The 22,453-nt window shown below is 45.5% G+C and overlaps 1 protein-coding gene across 2 annotated transcripts in view; it reads right to left on the reverse strand.

Moving 5' to 3' along the window:
• Positions 1-22,453, reverse strand: part of LOC126183448 (ero1-like protein) — a 100,310-nt gene that overhangs the window by 42,138 nt on the left and 35,719 nt on the right. For both annotated transcript variants that reach the window (XM_049925442.1, XM_049925441.1), the window contains exon 5: positions 4,105-4,166. In XM_049925442.1, coding sequence (XP_049781399.1) covers positions 4,105-4,166 — 62 coding nt within the window. The remainder of the gene's footprint in view (positions 1-4,104; positions 4,167-22,453) is intronic.

The raw sequence follows: 22,453 nt of genomic DNA on the forward strand, positions 1-22,453 counted from the left end.
TCCCACAACAAATTCTGCATTTTTTCCCCCCCAACTGAAATTGGCTGTAAAAAAAAGTGTTGCATTACTTATTGAACGCACCTCATATATAAAAGTGTAAAAGATAGAAAGAGAATAAAGATGCGGGGTAGTATACGATAATGCAGATTTAATTTATGTACTTTTTCAGGTGTATGAACATTTATATTTACTAGTAATGTATCAACAATATTTTATTTCATGTAACCTATACACTGATGAGCATGAGAGTGGTAGCTTTGGTCAATAGCAAACATAAGATCTTACCCTGAATAAAATAGTGCAATTTTCTCCCCCCCCCCCCCCTCCACCACCACCAAAAAAAAGGTCAAGAACTATGAAGCTGCCATTACCCTCCAAGTGTTCACATAACATGAAGTAGTGCCTCAAAAAATGTGCCAAATGGGGTACAAATAATTTACAAATTACTGATGTATCTGTTATAAAACAAGTGTCTTAGATTGGCAATTTTATAAAGTCAGGTCCGACCTGGATTTTGGATTTTCATGTGAAACATTCCCTCTCATACAGCCTTTATATCTGAGGCAAACTTGTTTGTTCAGATGCAGACTCTTTACAGCAATCCAACACCTATTTCACATCTGCCTTTGCCCTACATAATTATCCCCACCAGCCTAGTTCAAAAGCAGATTTCAAAGCCATTATATCTCATTCTGGTACTGCTGAATGCTCTAAGGAAACAACTTAGGAATACACCTCTGTCACTCAGGACTATCCTGGTCTTGAGTGTATAAATTAGCTACTTCAACAGGGCTATGACTTCCTAAAATCTTGCCTTGAAACACTATTCTGTCTGATATTTTGCACACCCACCCACCCCTCCCCCCACGCTTCCCACCACCAATCTTTGAAATATCCTGGTCAGATCCTATGTTGCTCCAGCACCAATTCCCCTACTCAATGACTCCTAGCCCTGTGACTAACCCCACTGTAAGACTTGCCCATGCACCTTCCTATCCTATGTACACAAGCCCTGTAACTGGCAGTACATTTTCTATCAAGGGGAGAGCTGCCCGTGAAATAACATGTTGTGTACCAGCTGTTATGTAAACACTGTTCAGCCTTTTGCATTGTTATGACAAGTTATCACAGAGAGTGTAGGCTAGCAATATACAATACAATGTTGCAGAGCACACTGTACAACGTGACCATCTGGATACTCCCTCTCATGACAACAGTTCCTCAGAATTCCTTACAATATGTGGTTGGTTCTCAACATTTATTTTCTCTCTCTCTCTCTCTCTCTCTCTCTCTCTCTCTCTGTGTGTGTGTGTGTGTGTGTGTGTGTACTTACCTTTATGCTATTACTGACACTTCCACCTTTTTTAATATAGTCTTTGTCTTACTTATTATCTTATCTACCACCTTTACATTCTCATGTTTTCAAATATTAGATGGTGCAGGCATCAACAATCACTCTTTCCTTCTCATCCCATCCACTAAGTCTCTCCTGACCTGGGATTCTCAGTGACTTTTTCATAACTTTTCCTATTTCCTACACCTCGTCTGTTGTTTTCCTTCATATCTCTTCCTATTCCCTCATCACCTCAACCCTTCTGCCATGATGAGGAGCCACTGGCTCCGAAATTGATTTGTTTCCATACCTATTATGGTATGGTATTCACAGTTTGGTGAACAGATTTTTTTCTATCCATATTATATTTCGTAAAATAAAACATTTTTATAATAATGTATGTGCCTTGAGCAATTTTCCTTCAAATTAAAAAGTTGAGTTTTCCTTCCTTTTGATTAAAGTGTTTTTGATATGTAATAAAATGCATAGTTTGTTTAGTGTATGAAGCTGCTTGTTTTATGCACAAAGAATTACTGTAACATGTTTACCTACAGACTTTTTCAGAAGAGCAAACAATGCCTACATGGTTAATGGATTCAGTTATTGGAAAACTGAATTTTATGTAGAAGCAATTTATGGCCACTTGAAAATAATATAAAACCTGAATGAAAGTAAACTTATTTTGTAGTTCCACTCTTTGAAACCAAAGTTTTTTATGCCTTTAGTTAAGAAATAACTCTTTAAAGAAATGCACCTATACTCTGATGGTCATTGTCAATTGTAAATCAATACATGAAATTGATAATTTTGTAGTTATAGTACCTCTACTGTGGGGAATTTGTGGCAAAGGTGCTTTATCAGCTTTTGAACACATTGGCATATCAAACTTCATAAAGACCCCATTCCTTCCATCCAAACTGAGTTGCAAAAATCCTAACAACTCTAGACCCCCAACAAGGTCTCCCAACTGCCTTCATAGACTTTTCTACCTCTCCTGAGTTACATACCTCTACTTCCCCAATTATACAAAAATTAATATCCTGGCCATCCCTGTGTAGCATGATTCAAAGTTACAACTGAACACATCTTGACCTTTCTATACCAGCACCTCAAAACTCATCATGCAGAGATTCCCATCCCACAGAAAAAAACTCCAACCATTTCCTGCAATGTCTTGAACCTACTTCCATTTCCTCTACTACCTGAAGCCCACAATGTCACTACTGATGCAGCCTCTCTTTACACCAACAACCAGCATACCCACAACCTCTCAGCACTTTAACACTAACTACGCAAACACCCACCAGAAACTCTTTAAAAAAAAAAACCTATGTCACACAAGCCAAATTCGTCCTAACTCATTACTATTTTTCCTTTGATGGACAGACAGACAAACAACTAAGGGTGACAGCTAAGGTAACCTGTTCTACAGCAACCTTTTGTTGGGCTACATGGAAGGGGAAATTCTGAACACCCACAATCTTGGCTTCCTGGTTTGGTAGACTTGCTGATGATCAAACTCAAATTTGAAGCCACCTTCGTTAACTTACCTACATCTTACTGAGGTTCACACACAAAACACAACCTCTCCTTCAACAGTTGACTCCCAATTTCCATGCGGTTCAAGCATCCAAGGTAAATTTATCTTGTCCTAAGCCAAATTCTTCAACAGCTCTCCCACAAATAAGCACCCTGTCTGCCAGTCCACAAATGCCTCATACATTACTCCACCAATGTTATGACTTTCTCAAATCAAGTGTCGAAATGAGATGATCTTGCCCTCACCCTGTACTTCTCACACCACCCATTGTTGCCTTTTGTCACCCTTCAAAGCTTTAAAACTTCCTTGATAAACCATATGAGCATCCTAGACTATTACACAAATATTCTTACCCTTGAAATTGTTCACATTGTAAAATGTATCTCAGACATTTGCACACTAGCCATCACTACACCTTCAACAAATCATACAGCAAAGGCAGAGCAACAAAAGAACCCACTCTTGTTGTTTCCCAACTAAAGTGTTCACTGCATTGTTTTTTATATAAGGATGATTACCACTAAACTGGATGAGTACATGAATGGACACAGAACTGTCTGCCCTGAGGACACCTGGCACCCATTTGCTAAGCATGCTCTACAGAATGTCTCAAGAGACCTGCGTATCTACACCACCTTCCCAACATCCCAATCCCTCCATCAAAGAATGGATATACAAGTTCCTAAAGCATTTCTATCAGCAAAACTAAAAAAAAAATTTCACTACGAAAAAGATAAGTACTGGCCAGCCATTCCATTTATTTATAAGAAAACACTAACATGAACCACAAGTTGCATCTTATAATTGCAATTCACAGTAGATGTAAAGTAAGAATATTTTCCATTTTATGGTCATGGCACACAACAATACAAGATTTTTTTCTAAATATTTCATAAAAAGATACTAGCACTCAAAATTATGCCCAGAAATAGAAAAAATATTTGACAGCTTTTAGCATTAAAAAATAAGATTGTGTAGTTAAAATATCCTATACAACACTTCAAGTCCCTCTGGAACACAATACACATCCTGTTGAAGCTAACTGCAGACACACAATAAAAATCAGAGATCTGGAATGAAATTATGTCTAATTACAGGTACTTAAGCCCAATTTTAATGAATTTTCAAATACTGATCTTACACTGCCACAAAAAAGGAAGTATGAGAAAATACTTTGAAAGCTATAAGAAGTGGCAAGTAACAAAGAAGAAATACAGAATGACACACTCACCTAATGGTTGTGTTTATATAGCTCAACTCATCGTCACAATCACTCTGTGTGTTCTCTAAGTACTAGAACAAAAAGAGAACAAAATGCCATTAAATACATTCAAATAATGACATAATAGATGGTAAAATTACTTGGTAAATATTTATGGGGAGCTAATACTCTCTTATCCCCAGCATGTGGTAAAGTGAAGGAGCCGCATCAAAACAAGTATAGAAACTATCACTATTCACATGTTAATTAAAAATATTACCACAAATATTTAAATGTACACATATACTTCAGTGCATTTGTAAAAAACGAAAACAGTTGGCACGCCTTACTCACACACATCACAACGCACTGAAGCAGTATTGATGTCAGGCAGGATACAGGACTCATGTTGTGAGAATACTGGTCTTAAGGATCATCAAACTGAAGACTCATAAGCCAACCATTCTGCAACACATCCAAACATCCAGCCTACAACCTTAGCAAGCACTGATGCTGTCACACTTTGCATCCACCACCTGCTTTGTCAATAATCATCTTCATTCGCAGGTGTACGCGACTCAATATCCATCTTCTCTGAAAGGTTTTGTCAGTATGGCTTCCTCAACCAAATCCTGAGTGTATCTACACATATTCCAGAGCAAGTGGGTACTACTTCCTCCTTTTTATTGTTTTCTTTGGATTTACTGATATTCTTACCATTCATCTACATTTTCACAGTATATTTCCATTTCAAAATTCCCAGGTGTACATATTAATCAAAACTTGAACTGGTAATCAAATATATCTTCACAAATGTTTGAGTTCAGCAACTTTTGCTCTACATGTAATTACCAGTTTTGGTGATGAAAGAATCAAAATTAGTTTAATTTGCATAATTATATTCATCAATGTCATATGGAATTAATTTTCACGGGCAATTCCACGTACAGGCATGAAGTACGCACTGCACAGAAATGCACTGTGAGGATCATATCTGGTGTTCATGAAACCTTATGTATGAAACTATTTAAAAATAAACTACATATATTAATAACCACCTCACACCACCTGAAAAAACATTCCAACAATGAGTGAGAATGGTACGCAGACATCTAAGGCACGGGTATTGTTTCATAGGCTTGCTGCTCCACGAGAAGTCACTGCCTGAAGTTTGGTGGCTCACCAATCTCAGCAGATAGGCTTGGAATATGGCTGGGCCTAAAGGCTCCGGTTGTTAGCTCGGTTCCCTCATGGTGTGCAATGTCATTTAAATGTGTGTATTTTGCAGACCCAGAGCACACACTCCTGATCAAGCCAGTATCACAAGAAGGCTCTGTGAAACAGGAGCAGACTGGCTGGGTTTGCTCCCCACAAACTATGATTTATGTATTTTAAAATATTTAGTGCTTAAAGGGACCATGCTTTCAGTTTTTTAAAGTGCCAGATCGGGGTAAGCTTAAAATCAAATGAGCGTCCAGAAACCTCACTATTTTCTTTAATATTAAGAACAGTGTCTCTCATCCTCTACTGAGGAAAGCTAAATTCTAAGGAAGGAAGGAAGACTAGGTTTCACATCCCATTGAGTTCGAGGTCATTAGGGATGGAGCACAAGCTCAGAGTGTGACAAGGATGGGGAAGGAAATAGGCCACGTCCTTTCAAAGGGACCGTCCCAGCATTTTCCTGGATCAATTTACAGAAATCACAGAAATCCTAAATCTGAATGGCCTGTCAAGTTGGAATCATCATCCTCCTGAATGCAAATCCAGTGTGCTAACCACTGCACCACCTCGCTCGGTGAAAGTTAAATTGTCAGCAACAACTGGTGGGTTGCTGAAAGACTGGAGGAGAAACGAAAGACAGATAAATCATCTACAAACAACAAATACTTACAGTAAAAGCTAGGGAAAACTGCCTGCAGGTGCCCGACTAGGCATACTGTCGGGTGGTTACAATCAAACTAGCTGTGTGCCGAGTGCTGCAGTACAGGCTGCATACATTGCAGGATACTGAAACATCATAATTATGTTGGTTGGTTGGTTGGTTTGGGGGATGAAAGGGACCAGACTGCTACGGTCATCGGTCCCTTTTTCCAAAGACAAAGAACGTCCACAGAGAATAAAAACGAGGAACAGAATAGACACAGACGATACAGAACAAAAGAAACGGAGACAAGGACAAGACAAAACGAACTAAAACCACACAAAGTGTGACAGTGGTTGGCCGACCATAGAAATAAAAAAGGAAAAGCCAACCACTTAGAAACACATTAAAAGATCAGTGTAAAATCATAGGCCAAAGGCCAGAATCAAAAGAAAAAATAAAATAAAACAGAAACACTCAGAGGAAAGAATAAAAACTCCCTGCCCGAATAAAACGTAAAACTAAGGCAGCCATAACAGGGTCATCGGATAAAACGGCAGGGAGCGTATCAGGCAGCGCAAATGTCTGCCTGACCACAGCTAAAAGGGGGCAGGCCAACAGAATGTGGGCCACCGTCAAAGCTGCCCCGCAGCGACATACAGGAGGGTCCTCCTGGCGCAGTAAATAACTGTGTGTTAGCCGGGAGTGGTCAATGCGGAGCCGACAAAGGACGACTGAGTCCCTGCGGTTGGCTCGCATGGAGGACCGCCACACAGTCGTCGTCTCCTTAATGGCACGGAGTTTATTGGGTGTAATCCGATCGCGCCATTCAGCGTCCCAAAGCGAAAAAACTTTTTGGCGGAGGACAGCCCGCAAATCAGCCTCTGGGAGGCCAACATCCAGAGATGGTTTATTCGTGGCCTCTTTCGCCAGGCGGTCAACATGTTCATTGCCCGGGATACCGACATGACCGGGGGTCCACACAAAGACCACAGAGCGGCCGCAACGCGCAAGAGTATGCAGGGACTCATGGATAGCCATCACCAGACGAGAACGAGGAAAACACTGGTCGAGAGCTCGTAAACCGCTCAGGGAATCGCTACAGATAACGAAGGACTCACCTGAGCAGGAGCGGATATACTCTAGGGCTCTAAAGATGGCGACTAGCTCAGCAGTGTAAACGCTGCAGCCAGCCGCCAAGGACCGTTGTTCGGAATGGTCCCCTAGAGTTAGCGCATACCCGACACGACCAGCAACCATCGAACCGTCGGTGTAAACAATTCCAGAGCCCTGATACGTGGCCAGGATGGAATAAAAGCGGCGGCGGAAGGCCTCTGGAGGGACCGAGTCCTTCGAGCCCTGTGCCAAGTCGAGCCGAAGGCAAGGGCGAGGAACACACCACGGGGGTGTACGCAGAGGCGCCCGGAAAGGAGGTGGAACAGGGAAAAACCCAAGCCCACAGAGAAGCTCCTTGACGCGTACGGCGATCGGACAACCCGACCGGGGCCGACGGTCTGGCAGATGGACGACTGACTGCGGGAACAGGACACGATAATTTGGATGCCCGGACAAGCTTAGAACATGGGCAGCATAAGCGGCCAGCAAACGTTGGCGCCGGAACCGCAGTGGGGGTACACCTGCCTCCACTAGCACACTGTCCACAGGGCTGGTGCGGAAAGCACCAGTGGCAAGGCGTATCCCGCTGTGGAGAATTGGGTCCAGCACCCGTAACGCAGATGGGGATGCTGAGCCATAAGCCAGGCTCCCATAATCCAGACGGGACTGGATTAACGCCTGGTAGACCCGCAACAGGGTAGAGCGGTCGGCGCCCCAGCGGGTGTGGCTCAAGCATCTCACAGCGTTGAGATGCCGCCAACACGTCTGTTTAAGCTGCCGGATATGAGGCAGCCAAGTCAACCGGGCATCGAAAACCACCCCCAAAAACCTGTGGGTTTCCACCACAGCAAGGAGTTCGTCGCCAAGATAAAGCCGCGGCTCAGGATGGACTGTTCGGCGCCGGCAGAAATGCATAACGCGGGTCTTGGCTGCCGAAAACTGAAACCCATGCGCTACAGCCCAAGACTGCGCCGTACGGATAGCGCCCTGTAGCTGACGTTCAACAGCTGCAATGCCAGTAGAGCTGTAATAAAGGCAGAAGTCGTCAGCATACAGGGAAGCAGAGACAGAATTTCCCACGGCCGCAGCGAGCCCGTTAATGGCTATTAAAAACAGACAGACACTTAAAACAGAACCCTGTGGCACACCGTTCTCCTGGACGTGGGTGGAACTATAGGAGGCTGCGACTTGCACGCGGAACGTACGATACGACAGGAAATTGCGGATAAAGATCGGCAGAGGGCCCCGAAGACCCCATCCATGAAGCGTAGAAAGGATGTGATGACGCCATGTCGTATCGTACGCCTTCCGCATGTCGAAAAAGACAGCGACCAGGTGCTGACGGCGGGCAAAGGCAGTACGGATGGCCGACTCCAGGCTCACCAGATTGTCGGCGGCGGAGCGGCCTTTCCGGAACCCACCCTGAGACGGAGCCAGAAGGCCCCGAGACTCCAGTACCCAATTTAAGCGCCGGCTCACCATCCGTTCGAGAAGCTTACAAAGAACGTTGGTGAGGCTAATGGGACGGTAGCTGTCCACCTCCAGAGGGTTCTTTCCAGGTTTCAAAATGGGGATGACAATACTTTCCCGCCATTGCGATGGAAACTCACCCTCGACCCAGAGACGGTTGTAAAGGTCGAGGAGGCGTCGCTTGCAGTCCACTGAAAGGTGTTTCAGCATCTGACAGTGGATGCGATCTGGCCCGGGAGCGGTATCAGGGCAAGCGGCAAGGGCACTCTGAAATTCCCACTCACTGAATGGAGCGTTGTAGGGTTCAGAAGCGTTGGTGCGAAAAGAAAGGCTCCGACGTTCCATCCGCTCTTTAATGGAGCGGAAGGCCTGGGGGTAATTCGCAGAAGCGGAACTCATAGCAAAATGCTCTGCTAAGCGGTTTGCAATGACGTCGGAGTCAGTACAAACTGCTCCATTCAGTGAGAGCGCAGGGATGCTGGCAGGGGTCCGATAGCCGAAGACCCGTCGAATCTTGGCCCAGACCTGCGATGGAGTGACATGGAGTCCAATGGTGGACACATACCGCTCCCAGCACTCCTTCTTGCCTTGGCGGATAAGGAGGCGGGCCCGCGCACGCAGCCGTTTAAAGGCGATAAGGTGGTCCATGGAGGGATGTCGCTTGTGACGCTGGAGTGCCCGCCGGCGATCCTTAATCGCTTCAGCGATCTCAGGCGACCACCAAGGCACAGCCCTCCGCCGAGGGGACCCAGAAGAACGGGGAATGGCAGACTCGGCGGCAGTGACGATGCCGGCGGTGACCGATGTAACCACCACATCAATGGCATCAGTTGAGAGAGGCTCAATAGCGGCAGTGGAGGAGAACAAGTCCCAGTCAGCCTTATTCATAGCCCATCTGCTAGGGCGCCCAGAAGAGTGACGCTGTGGTAGTGACAGAAAAATCGGAAAGTGGTCACTACCACACAGGTCGTCATGCACACTCCAGTGGACAGATGGTAAGAGGCTAGGGCTACAGATTGAAAGGTCAATGGCGGAGTAGGTGCCATGCGCCACACTGAAGTGTGTGGAGGCACCATCATTCAAAATCGAGAGATCGAGCTGCGACAATAAATGCTCAACGGTGGCGCCTCGACCTGTTGCCACTGACCCACCCCACAGAGGGTTATGGGCGTTAAAGTCGCCCAGTAATAAAAAAGGTGGCGGCAATTGGGCTATCAGCGCAGCCAGGACATGCTGCGCGACATCACCCTCCGGTGGAAGGTAAAGACTGCAGATGGTAAGAGCCTGCGGCGTCCACACCCTAACAGCGACAGCCTCTAAAGCTGTTTGGAGAGGGACAGACTCGCTGTGAAGTGAGTTAAGGACATAGATGCAGACGCCACCAGACACCCTTTCATAAGCTGCTCGGTTCTTATAATAACCCCGATAGCCACGGAGGGCGGGGGTGCGCATTGCTGGAAACCAAGTTTCCTGCAGAGCAATGCAGAGGAAAGGGTGAAGGCTGATAAGTTGGCGAAGCTCAGCTAGATGGTGGAAGAAACCGCTGCAGTTCCACTGGAGGATGGTTTTGTCCATGGCTGAGAAAGGCGTGCCGGGACTGGGACGGCAGATTACGCCGCTGGGTCACCTGCTGCCTCCGATTGAGCACCCGTGCTAGTGCTATTGCTATTCACGGCGTCTGAGGGACCGGCGAGATCGAGGTCCTCAGCGGACGCCAGAATCTCCACCGCGTCCTCAGACGCAGAGCTAGAAGGTTGCGATGGGGTGGCTACCACCGCGCGTTCCTTGGGCTTAGAGCTGCTCTTCTTTGATTTCTCACGCTGCTCCTTGGGTTTAACTGGCTGGGAGGGCTTCACCGATTCAGTCTCCGGGACTGAGGAGGATCGGGAAGCCCTTCGACCTGCAGATTGTGGGCACTTACGCCACTGTCTATCGTCAGCCTTCCCGCCGGTGGAAACCTGGGAAGGGAGGGACCCAAGGGACCCCTTGCGAGCGTGAGAAGCCGAAGAAGTTGGACACTTCTCCGGCGTAGAAGCGGGGACCGACGTCCCCGATGGGGGGGATGGTGTTGCTCCTGAGGTAGGTGGCACAGGAGCAATCGGGTGGGTAGAGCCCCCCACTGGCAAGGGGGCAGGAGGAGTTGTACCACTCGTCGATCCGGCCGAAAGGCGCGAAACTGATGGGGCTAGCACAGGTGTTGTAACAGCGGCGTAGGAAGTTGTCATTCTCACTGGATGTAATCGGTCGTATTTCCGTTTGGCCTCAGTATAAGTCAGTCGGTCCAGGGTCTTATATTCCATGATTTTGCGCTCTTTCTGGAATATTCTGCAGTCTGGCGAGCAAGGTGAATGGTGCTCCCCGCAGTTGACGCAGATGGGAGGCGGGGCACATGGAGTATCGGGATGAGATGGGCGTCCGCAATCTCGACATGTGAGGCTGGAAGTGCAGCGGGAAGACATATGGCCGAACTTCCAGCACTTGAAGCACCGCATCGGGGGAGGGATATAGGGCTTGACGTCACATCGGTAGACCATCACCTTGACCTTTTCCGGTAACGTATCACCCTCGAAGGCCAAGATGAAGGCACCGGTAGCAACCTGATTGTCCCTCGGACCCCGATGAACGCGCCGGACGAAATGAACACCTCTACGTTCTAAGTTGGCGCGCAGCTCGTCATCAGACTGCAAAAGGAGGTCCCTATGGAAAATAACACCCTGGACCATATTTAAACTCTTATGTGGAGTAATAGTAACGTTAACATCCCCCAACTTGTCACAAGCAAGTAACCTGCGTGACTGGGCGGAGGATGCCGTTTGTATCAGTACTGAGCCAGAGCGCATTTTAGACAAGCCCTCCACCTCCCCAAACTTGTCCTCTAAATGCTCGACGAAGAACTGAGGCTTTGTGGAGAGAAAAGACTCCCCATCAGCTCTCGTGCAAACTAAGAATCGGGGCGAATAACTGTTACCTCCATCCTGGGACTTACGCTCTTCCCACGGCGTGGCCAGGGAGGGGAACGTTTTCGGATCGTACTTCTGAGCATTAAATTGAGCCCGAGAACGCTTAGAGACTGCTGGCGGCTGGCCGCCAGCGAGAGATGATGTACCACGCTTCATTGCGGGTCATCCGCCCTGATGCCACCTACTCCGACCAAGGGCCCTCCCCACGGGCGCCACCCAGCCACAGCAAAGGCCACCTGGCAGGATGGCCGTTGCCGGGAGTCCTGATACCCCAGGAGGATAGGCATCTACTCCTTGGCATACGTGGGGAGTTAACGGCGCAGGCATCAGTAGAGCGATCCCTGTGTTGTCAGGGGGCTACAACCAAGAGGGTACATGGCGGCCCCACCACAATGGACTGGCTACCGTGCTGGATCTTAGGTGCAAAACTGTCCAAGGTCGTCGCCGCAGTTAAAAGAAACACTGCAGAGGGCAGCGTGGTAATCGCACCCAGGGACGTATCCCCGCCCTAAAGATCGAAAACGAGCGGGACACCATGGCAACGACGTGAAAGACGGCTAAAGGTCTAATTGCACGACGGATACAGTGCACCACGTAAGGCGCCCTTCCCCAATTGGCTCGCTCTTCGGAATAATTTAGAAAGATGGAGGTCAAACGCGAGAGGGGACCATCACATAAGGCCAAAACATGTGAGACTCCTTTTAGTCGCCTCTTACGACAGGCAGGAATACCGCGGGCCTATTCTAACCCCCGAACCCGCAGGGGGGCATAATTATGTATGTTGATTAATTGGTGTACTCACAGAGTATGCTGAAAAAAAAATAATAATTCTAGTTTCTACCACACACACTACATTCTGACAGCTTAGAGTATCGTATTTTCACCTGGTGGCAGAAAGTGGAACTATTAATTTTTTCAGCATACTATGTACATCAATGAACATACCTGCAATGTTTCAGTGTCCGAAGATGTATACAGCATGCGCTGTAGCACTCACAACACTGCCAGTTTCATTATAACCACCCGGTACTACTGTCACCCGCCCTTTCCACATAATCCTTCCAATTTCTTTTCCTTGTCTCCATCCATTTATTTATATGGATTCCACGTCGATTCCTTATCGATACATTTGTTCTCTAGCTCATATGGTTACTCCTTGGATCTGTCTTAGGCACTTCATTTCCATTACTGTTATTACAACTATTACTTCACTGATTGTCCATCATCTAGCCAACTAATGGACAGTGTTTTCATTATAAAGCTGCTTTCAGTATGTCCATGTTGTCAATGATATATACTCATGATCTTGTTACCTGCCAGTGGATGTACAACCATTATGGAAGTATGCATTCCTTTGCACTTGCTTCTTCCAAGAACTAATTATGTGCTATTACTAGTTTATCCATTAAAACTACCAGCTACTAAATATTACAAAAATCAGATAAAAGAGAACTAAAACAAAAAGAAGTTAAAGAGGAAATGGAAAGGAAAAACAGAAGAAATTTGTCTTTATTCCAAAAAATATGTTGAGGAACAAAATTACAACACTTTTTAAGTTATCTCATGTAATCTTAACAGCCGGGGTACTCTACATCCAGTTTCCTTTTTGCACTAGTGTTATGGCCTCATTGATCCTACAGCAAGTCAATGGTGTACTAGAGTATTTCCCATTTCACCACCCTTATGGCAGTTGTACTGAAGATCTTGTCTCCCTTTCAGACTCAATTTCAGATAAGAAGAAAACTCTGATTTGGAAAGTAAGACAAGTTGTCAGTTTACCAAACCCATTTTGCTGCATTCCAATCTTGGTATCAAGCCATTCCCCCTCCTACATAGCATGTCACATCCTTTCTTCCTGGGTGCGTATTAGTTGGTTTGCACTCTCCCTTTTGGCTGGCTCTGAGAAGAATCAAGCTATTTCATTCAAGAAGCTGACTTTCAAGTCATTAGACATTGCCTTGTAGACAGGAATGTCCTGAAGTTGTTGTTTCCCTTCTCTAACATCAAGGACTCAAACTGGACATTCCAGAGGATGTGATTATGTGTATCTATAGCTCTACACAATTTGGAGTTTCTATCCAACATTTGGGAAGAAGCAATATTTACAGTGGCAGAAGAGTACCACCTCTCCTGCCAAAAATCCATAATACACTTTGTGATGGGGATGCTATTATCTTCACAAGTCTCAAGTATTTCATTTGCTTTTTTTGGACAGTTTTTCTTCATCTAGTATATAGCAGCTCTTTCTCTGACACACATATCAAGATGCAGGACCCCAAACACTACTTGCAATATAGCAGCTCATGATGTGCCAAATGCATGTGAACATTCGTTGTCAATCTATAACCTCCCCCAATTTAACTCAGACTCTGTCCTTTTTATCTATTAAATTTATGCTATGACTTATACTTACTGGATTATCTCATATGATGCATCATGATGTTTTGTACAGCAAGGGTTCTCTTATACCTCTTTAATAAAGTTGCTAGGTTCATATTTTTCTGGAGCATGAGTAACTATTCACTTGAACTTTACCAACAGCTCCATTACATGTTTACTATTCCAAGTAAATGATTCTAGCTCTTGTCCAAGATGAGATAAAATCTTCCTTGTCCATTTTATTACCCACAAATATCTCCATTACTTTTGCTAACATCCAGTGGGTAATACAAGGCTGAAACTACAATTTTTTTTCTTGTTCTTGATACATACTCAAGGCCAGACAATTTATACCCAAGTTGATTTATGGTTGTTGTATATTGCTATGTATATGTCACACCTCACCTGATTTGGTGAAGACTGCCAGTCTCAGTAGCGGGATGAAAGCAGAGCTCACCATCTGCAGCATCGTCGACAGGACTGACTGCGGACCTTTGGTACAGAGCTGAGTGGATGGTCTGAATCAGAGGCTGAGACGGTTCTGCGACCGTGTGGGCTGCAGATTCCTCGACTTGCGCCATAGGGTGGTGGGGTTTCGGGTTCCGCTGGATAGGTCAGGAGTCCACTACACGCAGCAAGTGGCTACACGGGTAGCAGGGGCTGTGTGGCATGGCCTGGGCGGTTTTTTAGGTTAGATGGCCTTGGGCAAGTACAGAAAGGTCAACAGCCTCAAAGGGTGTGGGGCAAAGTCAGGACATGCGGGGACCAAGCAGCAATCGGTATTGTAATTGTAAACTGTCGAAGCTGCGCCGGTAAAGTACCGAAACTCCAAGCGCTGATAGAAAGCACCGAAGCTGAAACCGTTATAGGTATGGAAAGCTGGCTGAAGCCAGGGATAAATTCTGCTGAAATTTTTACAAAGGCACAGACAGTGTTTAGAAAGGATAGATTGCATGCGACCAGTGGTGGCGTGTTTGTCGTTGTTAGTAGTAGTTTATCCTGTAGTGAAGTAGAAGTGGATAGTTCCTGTGAATTATTATGGGTGGAGGTTACACTCAACAACCAAGCTAGGTTAATAATTGGCTCCTTTTACCGACCTCCCGACTCAGCAGCATTACTGGCAGAAGAACTCCGAGAGAAAATTTGGAATACATTTCACATAAATTTTTTCAGCATGTTATAGTCCTAGGTGGAGATTTCAGTTTACCAGATATAGACTGGGACACTCAGATGTTTAGGACGGGTGGTAGGGACAGATCATCGAGTGACTGAGTGCACTATCCGAAAATTACCTCGAGCAATTAAACAGATAACCGACTCGTGGAGATAACATCTTGGACCTACTGATAACAAACAGACCCAAACCTTTCGACTCTGTAAGCACAGAACAGGGAAACAGTGATCATAAGGCCGTTGCAGCATCCCTGAATATGGAAGTTAATAGGAACATAAAAAAAGTGAGGAAGGTTTATCTGTTTAGCAAGAGTAATAATTTCTGTTCCAACACTGACAATGTTGAGTGTTTATGGAAAAAGTTCAAGGCAATCGTAAAATGCGTTTTAGACAAGTACGTGTCGAGTAAAACTGTGAGGGATGGGAAAAACCCACCGTGGTTCAAAAACAAAGTTAGGAAACTACTGCGAAAGCAAAGAGAGCTTCACTCCAAGTTTAAATGCAGCCAAAACCTCTCAGACAAACAGAAGCTAAACGATGTCAAAGTTAGCGTAAGGAGGGCTATGCGTGAAGCGTTCAGTGAATTCGAAAGTAAAATTCTATGTACCAACTTGACAGAAAATCCTAGGAAGTTCCGGTCTTATGTTAAATCAGTAAGAGGCTTGAAACAGCATATCCAGACACTCCGGGATAATGATGGCATTGAAACAGAGGATGACACGCGTAAAGCTGAAATACTAAACACCTTTTGCCAAAGCTGTTTCACAGAGGAAGACCACACTGCAGTTCCTTCTCTAAATCCACGCACAAACGAAAAAATGGCTGACATCGAAATAAGTGTCCAAGTAATAGAAAACCAACTGGAATCACTCAACAGAGGAAAGTCCACTGGACCTGACGGGATACCAATTCGATTCTACACAGAGTACACGAAAGAACTTGCCCCCCTTCTAACAGCCGTGTACCGCAAGTCTCTAGAGGAACAGAAGGTTCCAAATGATTGGAAAAGAGCACAGGTAGTCCCAGTCTTCAAGAAGGGTCATCGAGCAGATGCGCAAAACTATAGACCTATATCTCTGACGTCAATCTGTTGTAGAATTTTAGAACATGTTTTTTGCTCGAGTATCATGTTGTTTTTGGAAACCCAGAATCTACTCTGTAGGAATCAACATGGAGTCCAGAAACAGCGATCGTGTGAGACCCAACTCACTTTATTTGTTCATGAGACCCAGAAAATATTAGATACAGGCTCCCAGGTAGATGCTATTTTCCTTGACTTCCGGAAGGCGTTCGATACAGTTCCGCACTGTCGCCTGATAAACAAAGTAAGAGCCTACGGAATATCAGACCAGCTGTGTGGCTGGATTGAAGAATTTTTAGCAAACAGAACACAGCATGTTGTTATCAATGGAGAGATGTCTACAGACGTTAAAGTAACCTCTGGCGTGCCACAGGGGAGTGTTATGGGACCATTGCTTTTCACAATATATATAAATGACCTAGTAGATAGTGTCGGAAGTTCCATGCAGCTTTTTGTGGATGATGCTGTAGTATACAGAGAAGTTGCAGCATTAGAAAATTGTAGCGAAATGCAGGAAGATCTGCAGCGGATAGGCACTTGGTGCAGGGAGTGGCAACTGACCCTTAACATAGACAAATGTAATGTATTGCGAATACATAGAAAGAAGGATCCTTTATTGTATGATTACATGATAGCGGAACAAAAACTGGTAGCAGTTACTTCTGTAAAATATCTGGGAGTATGCGTGCGGAACGATTTGAAGTGGAATGATCATATAAAATTAATTGTTGGTAAGGCGGGTACCAGGTTGACATTCATTGGGAGAGTCCTTAGAAAATGTAGTCCATCAACAAAGGAGGTGGCTTACAAAACACTCGTTCGACCTATACTAGAGTATTGCTCATCAGTGTGGGATCCGTACCAGATTGGGTTGATGGAGGAGATAGAGAATATCCAAAGACGAGTGGCGCGTCTCATCACAGGTTTATTGGGTAAGCGTGATAGCGTTACGGAGATGTTTAGCAAACTCCAGTGGCAGACTCTGCAAGAGAGGCACTCTGCATCGCGGTGTAGCTTGCTCGCCAGGTTTCGAGAGGGTGCGTTTCTGGATGAGGTATCGAATATATTGCTTCCCCCTACTTATACGTCCCGAGGAGATCATGAATGTAAAATTAGAGAGATTTGAGCGCGCACGGAGGCTTTCAGACAGTCGTTCTTCCCGCGAACTATACGCGACTGGAACAGAAAAGGGAGGTAATGACAGTGGCACGTAAAGTGCCCTCTGCCACACGCCGTTGGGTGGCTTGCGGAGTATAAATGTAGATGTAGATGAAGCCTGTCTTTTGTCCTGTAGATCTCGCGGCTATCAGTTCCTGCTCTCATTGATATGATGGGCCCCACAGCTTCTCAATATTACTCAAATTATGGCATCCTTTTTTTGTTTTTTGCAATATGCATGTTTTTCAAGTTAATATTGGAACATATGTCTTGGCAGCTCAAAGAGATAAAATGTTAATGTGGGATTAATTAACTGCAAGAGTGTCCAAGGTAACTTCCTAGAATTGGTTTCACTTATTTAAAGATAATAATTTCCACGTAGTACTAGGAACAGAAAACTGCAAGAAGTGAACAGCAGCAACAAAATCATAAATTAAGATTGCAAAACACTGGTGAGCCAAAACATTATGACAGCTTCTCACAGTGAGAGTGAATGCTGCCTCATGTCCTCGCAGGTATGTGACACCATAAAGAAAGCATATAAAGTGGAACAGAGATAAAGCCAGATGATTACAGTGATGATATGGGACCACAAATGGGGAAATGCACTGACATCAGTAACTTTGACAAAGAGTAGAATTTTAGGCCCCATCACCTGGCAACGTTGCACATTACTGTGTTAAGCATCTACGGAAAGTGGTAGGACAATGGTGACACCACCAGCAGGCAACAAGATGTAGGACGTCCACGTTTCATGACAGAACTTGGAGGTCAGAGGGTTATCCACTCTATAATGCAGGACCACTGGTGATATGTGACAGACCACATGATGGAATACAATGTCAACGCAGGCTAAAGTGTTTTGGAGCACACCATTTGGTACACGTTACTGAACCTTGGGCTCCAGACAGACGACACCTGTATGGTCCCACAGTTACCTAAAGACACCAATTATGATTTCCGTGGGCACAAGAGCATCAAGATCAGACCACGGATCAATGGAAATGAGTTGTCTGATCACATGAATAACATTTATTGTTACACTCCCAGAAACGTCTGGATATGTTGCCATCCATGTGGATAGCTGCTTGAATCATCCGCACTGCTACGGATGCAGACCGGTGGCGGCAGTCTCATGTTATGTGGGACATTCACCTGAGATTGCACAGGACCTGTGGTAGTATTCAAAAGCACCACAGATGGTTGTGGACTACGTGAACATTACTGAGGATCACCTGTATCCCCCTATGCTCAATTTCCTCCCTGACAGTGGTGGCCTCTTCCGGCAGGATAACTATTCATGTCAGGAGGTCAGAATTGCCCTACAAAAGTTTGAGGAAATATGATAGTGAACTGACAATGTCTCTGCCATCAAATTTCCCCAATCTGAATTCAATGGAACGTAACTGAGATGCTACTGGGCACCAGTTTCACACCCACAAACCGGCGACCAGTAATTTCCAGGAACTGCATGACCTGTGTGTAACTATAAGGTGCCACATATAACCAGAAACCTGCTGAGGACTTGCCAAATCTACATCACAAACAATCACTCCTGTATAGTGTTCCAAAGGTGGACCAACACACTATGAAGCAAGTGGTCACAATATTTTCGCTCATAAGCTCATATCGTAAAGGTAGGCTAGATGGTAATGATTGTTTTGTTTTGTTTTGTTTTGTTTTGTTTTAAGGTGCAAAAACAACTAGGGTCACATGTGCCCATATCAGAACCATAGAACAAAAAGACAAAAGAAAGGGGCTAAGACCGACTGCACGTTAAGCCCAATCGATGGAAGGAAAGACAGCTAAAAACTGGAACTTGGAGAAATGTCCATAAAATACACCATAGAGAAACTGAGGTCCTGAACTAAAGAGTAAATGTCCTTTGCCATATTGCTACGATGCATAAAAAGTAAAAAGCAGTCAACAGCCTGTGCGTCATTCGCTAAAACTACCTATAACTCAGACAGCAAACATACATGAGAACACAAGTGGTTAAAAAACGGGTGTTCCATCAGTAATTAGCACAAAGTGGTTGGGGAGTACCATTTAACAAATGATGTTGGCTAAAAATACAGTGCCCAATAGATAACCTAGCTAAAATGATCTCCTCACAGTGGGAGGGCCAAGAGGAGGTCATCCAAGCCGCTGGGAGAGGCTTAACTCCCCGGAGCTTGCACCCATGAAGGGAGAACCAGTGGTGATGTCAAAGTGACTCAACTTGCTCACAGATGGCAACACAGAGATCGTCGAAGGGAATGGGAGAACTAGCAGGCTGAGATACGAGGACTGCAGCCTTGGCAGCAGTGGCAGCAGCCTCATTTCCCATCAAATTAATGTGACTAGGAACCCACATAAACATAACAGTGGCTCCAGCAAAAGTGAGCAAGCGACAGCTTTCCTGGACCCGTTGCACTAAAGTATGCACAGTGTACAGCACACAAAGACTCTGAAGGGCACAAGAGAGTTGGAGCAGATGACATAATCGAAAAGCCTGTGTTTCCGAAAGTACTATGTGGCCTGATACAGGGTGAAGAGCTCTGCTGTAAATACTGAGCAGTGTTCCAGAAGCCGATACTGAAAATCGTTAGCATCAATGATGATGGCACACCTGACACCATGGTCAGTCCGAGAGCTATCACTCTACACAAAGGTACTATCACGAAGTTCCATGTGAAGGTCATGAAACTTTGGTGATAGAGTGTCCTTAGGAAGTAAATGAAGGCCAAAGTGAACATGGGCTGCCAAATGAAGCCAAGTTGGTGAAGGGCTCACACCCATTGGCAAAGTGGCAGGTACAGTGAAGTTAAGCAGCCAGAGGAAGAGCCAAAAGTAACTCCAAGACGTAACAGAAGGACGTGCCCCATACTGGCGATCAAAGGAGCCATCGAAGAAGGGAGCATAGGATCAGTGACCAGGCATGGCAGACAAACGCCATGTGTATCTGCTGCGGAGAAAGTCATGACAGCGGTACTTCGGCAGCTTCTGCATACGGACTCTTGACCAGGCTAGTGTAAAAGGTGCCATTGGCCAATCGGATGCCATGATGGTGGATAGTATTGAGATGGCATAAGAGGGATGGATGTGCAGAAGCATACACAAAACAGTCTAGTATCGAACAGACAAGGGACCAGTACAAAAGCAGTAGGGTGGTCCGATCTGCTCTCCAGAAAGTAAAGCTGAGGACACTAAAGGACCGCATACAGTGGGCAACCAAGTAAAACACGTGTGAGGATCAAGAAAGTTTTCTATCAGGCATGAGCCCAAGGAATTTTGTAGTTTCAATGAACAGAAGAGCAACAGGCCCAAGATGTAAAGATGGTGGAAGAAACCAATTGCATCATCAGAAATTTGGTGGAAGAAACCAACTGTGCCACCAGAAATTCATACAAACAGTTTGGTCAGCAGAAAAGCGAAGGCCATTGTTGATGCTCCACGAGTAAAGATGATTGCGACATTGCTAAAGATGCCGCTCCAGGAAACCAGTCTATGGAGAACTTCAATAGATCACAAAATAGATGCCCAGCAGGAGACAGGCCATAATAGGGTTAATGGCGATAGCAAAGAGGACGATGCTCAGGATGGAACCCTGAGGCACACCGTTATCCTGGAATAAAGTGTCCATCAAGGCAGTACCCACATGTATCTTGAAAACTCTGTTTTTTAAATATTCCTGAAGGGGACGGGGAATACAGCCACAGAAGTATACAGGATACCAGTCTTCCAGCATGTGTCGCAGGCTTACAGCAAATCAAAAACACTGGTACAGTCTGGTATTTCCACAGAAAACCATTCACAACATGGGTTGACACAGTGATGGCATGGTCAACTGCAGAATGGCGCGCTTGAAATCCACTCGGTGCAGTAGTTAGTAAATTGTGAAACTCCAACCACCCTACGAGTCGGGCATGAATCGTATGTTCCATCACCTTGCAAACACAGCTCAAGAGAGAAATGGGGCAATAAATATAAGTAAGCTGTTTGTCCTTACCGGGCTTAGGTATGGGTAGGACAGTGGCTTCACACCAGCTTCTGGGAAATGTGTCCTCTGCCATGCAATTGTACGTATGGAGGAGAAAGTGCTTTACCATAAGAGAAAGGTTCTGCAACATCTGAATGTTAAAATCGTCCGGTCCTGGGGCGGAGGGTCAGTACGAAATGAGAGCTCGATCTAGCTCCCACACAATAAAGGTGACATTCCACAGAATAGTGGCCCAAGGTGTTGGAGATAGCAATAGGGACCACTATGACATAATCTGGTACTGTCAGGCCAGAAATTTGGGAATGGACCTTGGTCCCAGAGAGCCATTGCAGGTTGCCCCACATGATTGAAGAGGGAGTGGAAATGTTAAAAGAACTAGTAAAGGAAAACAAGCTAGCTTTTTTGCTATCCCGAAGAACATGACACTGTACACACAACTATTTATAACGAATGCAGTTTGCCATTGTAGGATGATGATTAAAAATGTGGAGAGTATGTCTTCGCGCACGAATTGCATTGTGGCATGCCTCAGTCCACCAAGGGACCGGGATACGATGCGGTAAAGAGGAAGTGCAAGGAATGGAATGTTCTGCGACAGTAAGGATAACGTCTGTAAGATATTCTGCCTTGTCATCACAACTGGGGAAATTTTGTTTGTTGAAGGTCACTGGAAAGATTAAAGCCTCCAATCAACCTTAGAAAGCTGGCATTTGGGTGTGCATGTAGGTGATGTAGGAGTCAACAAACAGATAGCTCACGGGAAATGGTCGCTCGAGTATGTGTCAGAGAGACTGGGCCACTCGAGACTGTGGACAAGCTTGGCAGTGCAGAAGGAGCAGTCCAAATGGGAATAGGTGTGCGTGGAGTCTGAAAGTAACATGAGTGCTCCAGCATTACGGCAGATGAGGTTATGTTGATTGAGAAAGTCAGCCAAAAGGACACCTCCTGGGCAGGCTGTGGGAGAACCCCAAAGGGGACGGTGTGCACTAAAGTCACCGAGCAGCAGAAAGGGGTGAGGGATTTGCCCAATAAGCTGGAGGAAGTCTGCCCTGGTGACACTGAATGACAGAGGAATGTAAACTGTACATAGCAAAAAGGTCAAGTGAGGAAGGAAAATGTGGACTGCAAGGGAGGGGGGGGGGGGGGGGGGGGGCAAAGTGGACCGGGAAGAAATGCAGGAGCTCAAAGCAGTCGTGAAG

This window comes from Schistocerca cancellata, chromosome 4 (assembly GCF_023864275.1).
Source record: "Schistocerca cancellata isolate TAMUIC-IGC-003103 chromosome 4, iqSchCanc2.1, whole genome shotgun sequence".
NCBI lineage: Eukaryota > Metazoa > Arthropoda > Insecta > Orthoptera > Acrididae > Schistocerca > Schistocerca cancellata.